Source organism: Pempheris klunzingeri, chromosome 4 (genome assembly GCF_042242105.1).
Source record: "Pempheris klunzingeri isolate RE-2024b chromosome 4, fPemKlu1.hap1, whole genome shotgun sequence".
Classification (NCBI taxonomy): domain Eukaryota; kingdom Metazoa; phylum Chordata; class Actinopteri; order Acropomatiformes; family Pempheridae; genus Pempheris; species Pempheris klunzingeri.
The window spans coordinates 7,553,708-7,563,909 of NC_092015.1; the positions used below are offsets into that span (position 1 = coordinate 7,553,708).

The 10,202-nt window shown below is 40.0% G+C and overlaps 1 protein-coding gene across 1 annotated transcript; it reads left to right on the plus strand.

The window, feature by feature from the left end:
- Nucleotides 1-306: 306 nt before the first annotated feature.
- On the plus strand, nucleotides 307-7,701 carry LOC139200289 (protein sel-1 homolog 3). The gene is made up of 23 exons (XM_070829547.1): nucleotides 307-378; nucleotides 461-935; nucleotides 1,208-1,334; nucleotides 1,428-1,549; nucleotides 1,647-1,762; nucleotides 1,855-1,916; nucleotides 1,992-2,124; nucleotides 2,207-2,342; nucleotides 2,460-2,600; nucleotides 3,369-3,574; nucleotides 3,660-3,839; nucleotides 4,238-4,357; nucleotides 4,579-4,719; nucleotides 4,825-4,887; nucleotides 5,034-5,207; nucleotides 5,303-5,430; nucleotides 5,519-5,602; nucleotides 5,689-5,779; nucleotides 5,885-5,972; nucleotides 6,088-6,197; nucleotides 6,282-6,409; nucleotides 6,514-6,616; nucleotides 7,062-7,701. Exons 1-23 carry the CDS (start codon nucleotides 307-309, stop codon nucleotides 7,149-7,151), a joined length of 3,090 nt encoding a protein of 1,029 aa, XP_070685648.1. The 3' UTR covers nucleotides 7,152-7,701.
- The last annotated feature ends 2,501 nt before the right edge of the window (nucleotides 7,702-10,202 follow it).

The window sequence follows — 10,202 nt, forward strand, 5'->3', positions numbered from 1 at the left end:
ACAAAGCTGTCCTCTATTTAATGTCATTTTTCAAAGACAGCTGTATGCCCCAAAACACAGAATTCAATTATTGCTTAATTCTTCTAACAGGTTAATCATATTGGTTTTGGTTGTGTGAAGTATTGGTGTGAAACCCAAGTCACAAAGCTCCACCTTAACTGCTGTATGTACACAGTAATTGGGTAGGGCGATGTGCTGTCAAATATTTACCTATGCTTCAACGTAAGTGAGGTGGAGCAGGATGAGGTCCGGATTTCAAGGCTACTTGTGTCTTTGCAGAAGTAAAAGTATTCAATGGAGGGATTAATGAAAACACTGTGTGAACCATGGATTTCCATACACCTCAAATACATCTGTGTGTTTTGTCTCACTGTGCAGGTAGGAGCAGGTTTCCCTTCATGATCTACACTGGTCCTCTCTGCTTTCAATGATTAGGAACTATGTGCATGTCTTCATACAGAGTGTCTGCGGTTCAGACAAAGTGACGTTCCTGAATCCTCCAGCGGAGCCTCTGTCAGACCATCTTTTGGAAATACTTTACTCTTGTGATGAACCTGCTACCGTACAGCTGGACTGTATGATATTTTTTGACACTGGCATCACGTCCACACTCATGCTAAGACAGTGGAGCTGCCTCCCCGGTGACCCTAAAGTGAGGACTCTGAAGCTGAACCTGCCAGATTGGTTGGTGTATCAAGCTGATGGGATTGTTCCAGACTCCCAGTGGGTGCTGAGTTGTATCCTGCTGGTGTCAGTCAGATACAGTGGATTTGATGACACCGAGAAGTTTGTCGCAGCTCAGGATGTTGCAACTTTGCAGCCAAAGCCTTTTTTTGATCGACCTGTAAAACAGCATCAACTCTCCATTGCCTGGAGCACAAGAATGCTGCAATTAACTCAACCGTTCTCAAAGAAACGATGCCCTTTGGAGCAAGGTAAGGTTAGAGAAGTGAGCTCGTGGTCAGAACACCACTACACATGATCACAAAAGGAACCTAAAATCAAATATTCTTCCATTGGAGCTTTGAAAATCCAAAATTTATGTAAACATTTTGAAATCAGAGAAGATCATCCTCAGAAATGGGGGAATGATTTTAGGATGAGCCAATAATTTAATAGTCTTTATTTTGGAATAAAATTGCTAAACTGCTATGAACTGATGTGTCGTACATGAAGTTATCTATTCTATTCTATTCTATTCATTAAGAAATGGTGCATTTGCTGTCTTCAATATATGCTTCAACTGGTGAAAGCTTTGGCATCACAAAGACACTGGCCCCTTACAGCAACAGGTTTCTGGAGTATCAGCGTGTTAAAGCCATCTCTTTTCCATGGTGAGACAGCAAAATTCACCCATAAACAGCATAGCTTTGTATTTAGTTGATGCAGACATTAGGGTTAGGGTAACCAATGGTGTTTTTTTCCAGGTGTATGTTCTCCATTTGGATATTTGTGACCAGACACTGTCAGAACAACATGTGTGGCGTGATCCACCATATAGACTCCCAGAATAACTATATCACACCAACACTGCTCCTCACAAACTCAGGTATAATTAAGATGTTTTATCTCACCTCTCAGTTAATCTCATTGTGTAACTACGCAGTGCCGTTATCTAGACTTAAATCAGTCTCTCACATGTACAGGCAAGCTACATACCCAGATGAACGGAGAGAACGAGGAGTCCTCTGCATTTCTTTCTCCATTCAAGGTGCCTTTGAGAGAGTGGTGCCAAATAAGTTTGATGTTGCACGGCAGAACGGTGAGTAGTCTCTTCTTGACTGTAGATTTCCTTGCAGGGTGTAAATAATTGTAATAATAAAAAAATAAGTGGTCATTCTCACTGCGTCTCAGGTGACTGTCTCCATGGTGTGCCTGGATAAGGAACAGAGAACAATTTATTCAAGTGAACATATGTAAGTCTACTTCTAACATGACAAAGTGATTAAACTATATTAACAGCATGTCACATACTTTATTGTGTCTTACAGGTTGAAGCATGTTGTCGTGCTCGATGACACAGAGGGATATTTTGTGATTGGTGGTGGCAAATACATAAACGGGGTGGAAGGTTATTATGGACCATTGGTTTACCACCGCAACAAAATAAGCCCTCACAACATGGTAAAGCACTACACCTGTCTGCAGTTATTCTGTATGTCCATTATTTACTTCATTTTATTCTGATCATTTCTCTCCTCTCCAGTCTGAAGTTGTTATTCCAGATGTTCTCAGGACTGTGAACCTGACCGGATGGCTGCAGACCTGTCAGGCGTTTCGTCTTGACATGAATCAGAAAATCAGAGGCTATTTCTTCAAGGCCAAACAGGGGACAGAGTCTGGTAGGAGGCTTATATATCCACTAGATGGTGCTAAAATTACTGCACTGAAACATTCTCAAAGGTCTGCTGCAGAGCTACAGGAGGTGCAAAGAACCTTTTTTTTTGTTTTTTTTTCAGAGACCTGTCATGATGCTTTCCATGAGTGGATGGTAAAGGACAGACTACTACCATCAAAGTCACAATGTGAGCTGTGGGAGGCAACTGTTCCTCATAGAAGACAAGCTGCAAAACTGGCAAAGTTTTTGACTTATAAACGTGGTAAGAGATAAAACTCACAAAATGAATTTGTGTAGCCTTGGTACAAAATATCCAGTGATGGGCAGTAACAATAAATATAAGTACGGGAACAATGTTAAGCTACATTGAATTTCTACACCACTACATGTTGACTGTAATATGCTTTCTGATTTTTTATAATTAGCTTTTTATATTCAAAACATGTGATACTTGCAGCAACCATAACACTGACACAGGTTACAGGAGAGAATACCGATGATTTAATGCTGTGAAAGGGAACCGTCTTTCACATTGAGTGCTTAATCTTTGACCGTAAATATCTACAGTCTGGTAATATTTGTTTACAGGTGGAACTGCAAATAAAGGTAATTTGAATATGTTTTGTATTTGTATGTTCTTAACTCCTGAATCTCCAGTTTACCCCCATTTAAATTTTCCCTTTAGCAGCTTTAAGATTGCAAAAATCACCCGATTCCACAGTCTGATGGTATTACTGAACATGCAGTATATTCTGCATCAGCTTGTTCCAGCTCTAAAATGCTGCTTACACTGAATTGAATAGCTGAACCCATTCCATAAAGTAGTTTAAGTGTCTTATGCATCAATTTATACACAAAACCCGACATTGACATATTTGGCATCTTCTGAAACTTTTGTAATGACTGACCCACTTGCTTGTTAAGGAGCTGAATAAACAATTTCAGTACTTCTTCTTCTTATTAATCGCAGATTATATTCGTGTGTTATTTAACACAATGCACTGAGATTGGTTGGCTTCCTGACTTGCAGGAGAAAGAAGAGTCAGCCTGCCAGCCGTGGGCAGAGCACTGTACTCCTTATCGCTTCATAAGCTGGGCAGAGAAGGCAGCACTGGAATACTCAGCAGAATATTACCGCTGCTGCTCCAAGCTGGATGCTTAGCTGATTACCGAGCTCTGCACATGTCGTCGGTGCTTTTCAGCACTGGCCTGGGAGTCGAGAAACAGCCCAGTAAGGTGGGTGCAGCTGGGTGAGCTGAGTGAAAAGATGCCTGTGAAGAACATTCTTTTATGTTCTCTCGTGCCCTTGTGTTTGACACAGGCTTGGCTCCTTGCCCTGCTGGCAGCCCAGAAGGATGATCGATTAGCACTTCTGCGTCTTGGGTACCTGCACCACCAGGGCCTTCATGGCGTCCCCACAGACCCAGACCTGGCCTATGCTTATTATGCAAACATTGCTAAACAGACAACTGTAGACCGACACAATCCCACACCACAGCAGGTAATGTATGTTAAAAAAGATGGTCATACACTCAAAAAATGTTACTTGTACAACATACTCTCTCAGTAATTGTAATGCAGAGGTTACGGGGAAACTCTGGCATGTAGCTGTGGGCTTATTACAACATATGAGCTGATTTGTGATATTGTAATACATTTCCTGTTCACCTTGTTGTGGCTGTTGTTCTCAGATTGTCATCATCAATAAGTTCCTGCCTTTCATGCAAAGATAAGATATGATACATTTGGTAATATTGCAGTGCTCGAAAGTGGTTCACATTTGATTTAAAGCACAGAGCTGTGTTTCTGTTCACAGCTGTATTAAGAAGAAAGGGAACAAAAGAAAAGAAAATCCATTAACTTTAACTTGTGTCCCTTCTCTTTTCTTTATTCGTGTAGACATTTGTTGAGGCTATTTACCTAAACAATGATGAGGTGTTGAATCTTCAGACCTCAGAAAACCATCATATCTTCCAATGGCTGAAACTGCAGGCACGCAGGGGAGCAGCTGAAGCCGAGGTACCCTGTTCTGTCATCACTAGTTTCTAAGTTGCTGGAGTATACACCAAGATGGAAAGTCAGATGAAAACAAGCACAATAAGAATAAAAACAAGTTCAGCACAAATTTCAAGAAATTAGGCTTCAAGGTTTAGGATTGCATCTCAAAGTACTCCTTTCAAAGTTAAAGGAAACACTCGAACAAGCTTTTATCATGTAATAATTAAGCAACTTTCTCTCAGCAAGCGATTGCCCGCATGTTGTTCTGGGGTCAGCAGGGAGTGTCTCCAAACATCCAGAAGGCTGTGAGACACTATGAAAGGGGAGCTGTCCAGTGGGAGGACCCAGTGTCGATGTATGACTATGGCATAGTCCTACTGCAGGTCAGAATTACATCTAATGTACAATGAGAAGCATCATTATTTATATCCCAGTCTCCTGAAAGAGTAGTGTGATCCTCTTGTAATAAATAATTCATTTCTTTGTAGGGGCATGGAGTTGAAAAGGACATTCCAAAAGCTGTCACTTTCCTGAAGAAATCAATGGACCAGGTTTTGTATGGTTAAATGTTAATTAGACTTTTATCATATTTCTATCTGTACCATCTATAGTAATGTTAGGAGACCACTTTCCATTGACAAAACCCATTCAAAGTTTGCTCTCCTTATACTACGTCTTACAGTATCAATTCCCACAGGGTTTTGTTCCTGCAATCAACGCCCTGGCCTGGTACTATGAGCAGTTAGAGCGTGACTACAAGCAGGCAGTGCAGCTGTGGGAGAAGGCTGATCTCCTCAAGTGTCCAGAGGCTGCTTTCAATCTTGGTGTCATGTACTCACAGGGTCTGTATCCAGGAAGAGCTGCCGACCAGGTGAGCTCAAGTTTTAATGCATTCTGTGACCATCTACCAATTTGCTTACATACTAGTCCTTATATCAAGAGGTAAATCATTTGTATTTCCAACAGTTTATGGCCTATCAGTACTATCTGAAGTCTGCAGAGAGAGGTCACATCATGGGAGCGATTCACCTCGCTGACATCTGGACCACAGGGTTACCCGGCCAAGTGAACAGACGTCCATCAGATGCTGTTTTGTTAGCTAATTACCCTTTCATTTATTTGACTTCACATATATGCTTTCCCTTTATGTCACGACTGAAATATCTTTTTAACTGACTGCAGGTGGGTAAAGTGGGCAGCTGAGCACAACGGACACTTAGGCAGCATCTTGCGGAAAGCCCTGGATTCATATCTCAAGAGTGACATGTAATCTTTTTCTCCATTCACATTTGCAATAATCCTGTTCAGGTCACTTGCAGAGGCAGAAAATTAACATTTCAGCTTTTCAACAGGTTCACCTCGCTGTTATATTACATGATGGCTGCTGAGTGCGGGTACGCAGCTGCCCAATTCAATGTGGCATATCAATGCGAACAAAACACAGTGAGTTATGTCTAATATCAGCCGTGGTAGCGTGGCATTGTGGTAGTATTACTGTTAATTCTTGTAATTTTTATACTTTTTTTTTTTTACCCTGTCTGTCCATAGTTAGGTTTTCTGGATCCTGCTATTACATCAGACTGCATGCAGAGCTATTACAACCTTACAACCCAAAGCCAAAATCCTGACACTTACGGTGAATGACTGTCCTTTGGGACTTCAATATCTGGAAATGTTATATAATAATATAATATAAGTAATATTTACAATTTAAAGCCTTTATTTTACCTCTATTTTTGTTTCCTCTCCAGCCTTGATTAGGATGGGTGACCTGTTGTATGAGGGGTGGGGTGACAAGCAGGGAGACTTGCTTTCTGCAGCAGAGATGTACACGCAGGCAGCACTGAGAAACGACCCACAGGTGGACTTCTCTTTATTCATTTTCTTGCTGTTTGTGTTGCGCTTGTGCGTACGTGTGTGTGTAAGCCACACTGTTCTCACACAGGGATGGTACAACCTTGGCCTCCTATCTGAAGAGGGTTTCAGGCTGCCGCTGTCAGTACTGACTGAACTTGGCCTTTCAGAGCTGTACCTGGCAGACAACGGTTCGCTTCTAAGCGCTCTGTACAAAAGGTGTGTCAGAATTGTATGTGCGTATACATCATTTATGTTTAGTGCAATATAATTCAATATAAAAAAGAAAAATAATTCTGTTTCTGTTCTGTTTCTTCCAACAGATGCAGAGACACAGGACATACAGATTCATACTTGCCCTGCAGCCTTGCCATCTTCAATGTGTATCTTCATTCATTCCAAAGGGACTATAGTGTTGTTATTAAGGTTGGTGTTGGTGATGCTCACGTTACATTTGAAGCAAGTAAAAGTACACAAATACAGCAGCAATACATACTTAAAGTATTTTGGACTTTGGCTGTTTGCACATGCGTTTTAGTAATATTTAATGTGTTAATTATGTTTTTACTTTTGTCATTAACTATAATTGGGCACTCGATATAATTCACAATTATTATAGAACCTGATCACTCATGAAAAATGTAATTGTAAAGTAACTGGCCACTGTGGCTGTCAGATGATGTAGTACAATAGTACAAGGTTTATTTATGTACAAAGCAAATGGAAATACTGAAGGAAAGCACTTGAATGAATGTACACAGTTACTTTAAAACACTGACAAGTACAGCAGCAGGTCAGCAAGCGTATCAGACTCACAGTACTTTTTATCATTAACATCTCGCTGACATCTTTGTTTTGTCATTTCCCACAGTTCTCCACTGCTGTTGCCGTGGTTGCAGCTCCAACAATATTCTTAATCATCCTCAGTGTATTTAGGAGACCCGTCCTGTCTCCCAGCTAGAGCCAAGATTCCTATCAAGACTGTGGGTGCAACAAACTGAAGGACTAAACAACCAACAACTGTGCGCCAACACCTGGGCAATAGTTTGTGTTAGTTTAAATGTTTTCTGTGGGATCACTGGAAATAAAACAAATGTGGTTTTTACAAAAACAGTGTTTTAGTATACTTCTGGAAAGAAACGTGGTTTGTAAGTTTCTTATTGTTAAAAGAATGCATTGCCTTGTTATGAAAAGAACAACTTGTCTGAGCACTAAAGAGCCTGAATAAGACCTCCCGTCAGTTTCAAGGTACTGTTAGCAAATCAGAGATGTTTTTCTTGGATGTCCTTTTGTCTCCCGGTGTAATGATTCTTTCACCCTCTGGCGGTCTGTGAGTGGATGACTTACAGAATTTGAGGTAATGAATGCCCAGGTGTAGCCTCAGGTCTACCCGTACTACTTTATACTTCACAGTGTTTACTAAGCAGGTCACCCAGACTCCAAGCTTTTGTAATGTCAAACAGTTATCTTAAATTTGAAACGTAATGTTTGGTCTTCCATAAACTAGCTTAAACCTGCACATTTGTTGACACAGTTTACTGTTTCCAATCACTTTTGTATAGGCAGGTATAGAGTAAGTCTGCAAATCAAGCAGGCATTAAGAAAGTTAGAAGGTTGTTCAAAAACATTGTCTTCCTTGGCTTCAACACATTGCAACATTGATTTTGCTCCAGCCTGCTCAGGGTTTAGAGTATTGGAGGGGGGCATTTATTTGATAAATAAGTGATGCTCTTTGACTGGCAGACTTAAAAGATAGAGCTTTTTCTCCTTTGTAGAGGTTTTGTAGGACGTGCTGGACTCAAGAATATTTTGGATCTAGTTGTCGATTAGCTCTTCTGGCTACTGTGTATTGCTGTTATTGCTGGAGCTGTCTGTGTTTGTGTTTATGTGTTGAAATGCGTTATGGAAATAGCTGACATTATGTATTATGTCCACATAACACACTGCTGCTCATCAAGTATGGAAAACAAGTATGCCAGAGATTGTCTTGCAAGCCAAAAATCAAGCAGGCAATTACAGACACTTCTCATGAGACCAAATCCATTCAGTGCTCAACATCTCGTTAACACCGGCAGACAAGTTTAATTGCTTTGCTTCTGTTTGTAGTAATGATTTAGAATTTGTTGGGGTTGTGATGGAAAGGAAAGGAAAGCTCTGAAATTTGTACCTTTGAGCAGCTACAATTAAAAAAAAAAAAGACATGGTATTTCCGCCTTTGAACTGGATACAGACTCCAGGGTGGATTTCTGCTGAAATAAGTATAAATGATCTCAATTTAACAAGAAATACATGGGAGATGAGAGCACATAGTGGGCCTAATATCCCCACACACTCTAATAACTGACCATACACAAACAATCCTTTGCATTAACACACATACAGATGAACTGTGGTTCTATATTTCTAATCTAGGTCCTGACTATGTTTTTGTTACCGTCATCTCATAATCATTTCCCAGATATGCTTAACCTGCCATCATTTGACTGTAGCTACCATCAGTGTTATTTCTGTGTTTTTGTAATTTGAATCCTATGACAAAACAAAACACATTTTGGGAATAAAGTCATTGTAATAGTAACTGCACAGAATATATGGACTGTGAGGAAATGTTAACACATGCACATAAAACATTTAATCATGTATACCCGTCCATCCATAATGTTCTTTTTCTCAAAATATAAACCTTATTGTTGTATTACTGTGACTTTATCCTCATAATATCATTCATGTAATATTAATGACTTTATACTGACTGGACTATTCTTTCTCTTTACAAAATATTTTGATTTTTTCATTTTTTTAAAAAATCTTTATGGAAAAACAAAAACTACATCAATATATATACACATATATGTATATATACACATCAATAAATTTTAATCATTTTAGTACATTTTTATAACTTTTAACTTTAATTTTTAACTTTATTTTGTTTTTCCGCGGATGAATTGTGGGGACTTCTACCATCCTGACCACGCCCCACACATGACGTAACCAATTGAAGCTCGAGCGAGGAAAAAGGTGAGTTTGGGCATTAAACTAATTAACGCAAACGTTATCTGTCATCACAAATAGTCTCTGCCAGCAGGAGGAAGAGCTGAAAAGTAGGTGAACATTTTATCTAATGTCCTCCTCCAATGTGAACGTTAATTCAACAAGCAGGTTAACAGCTAATTAAGTAATTGCAGTAGAAGCTGCGCGTTTCAGCATGCATGAAAGTGCCGGAGGTTTCATTAGCATCAGTTTCTCCTGAACATAATTCCATTAATTAATTCGGAAAAACCCAGAAGCTCGTTCAAAAACACTTGGTGTTGTTCCGGAGGTATTTCCACAATGCCTGAAGACTCCTCTGAATAAGAAAAAGACTCCGCTCACTGAATGATGAAAGTTCATCGGGTTGCTTCTGTTTCCGAATTGGAATAAAGATGGCTGCTCACACGTTGCCTCTTAGCTAATGTAGCTCGGCAGGTGTGGAGGCTTCGCTGAGGGAAAACACAGGTGTAGCTAATGTCATTAATGACATGATTGAAAACAGGTTTGGCTGCTGCTGCTGCTGATATGTCGGCTACATTTTGTTGACTTTACTTTGTTGAAATAATTTGTTTGTTCGTCCTTTTTAAAAGACCCAACTTCCAGGGCTACTTGTACTCAGGTGTGACCACACTCTGACTACATGCCCACTAAACACCTCACTTAGCAAACTTCGGTTATTTTGGGATGTCTTGGAGTTAAAGCCTGTGTAGCTGGTCCTGTTAAAGAGGCCAGTCCAGTGCTGATCTGGCTGTATGTTACTAGCACTGGCCTTGTTCATTGCTCCCTCTCTGCTTACTATTATTCAAGTTTTTGAGGCAGAAAAATCCATCGGATTATACTTTATGAAAAGTAGGAATGGTGTTATGTGGATAATGACTTCTGTCTGGTTTCCAGCTGTGTCTTAGATTGCAGCAGAAAAATTCAAATTTCATTTTATCACACATCAACCTTCTGCTCTCTGCCTTTCACACCACCTGAC

Coding starts and splice junctions, on each gene's coding strand:
- LOC139200289 (XM_070829547.1), top strand. CDS start 307: ATGAAAACACTGTGTGAACCATGGATTTCCATACACCTCAAATACATC. Junction 2,343..2,459: donor CAAACAGGGGACAGAGTCTG/GTAGGAGGCTTA, acceptor TTTTTTTTTCAG/AGACCTGTCATGATGCTTTC. Junction 4,888..5,033: donor TGAAGAAATCAATGGACCAG/GTTTTGTATGGT, acceptor CAATTCCCACAG/GGTTTTGTTCCTGCAATCAA.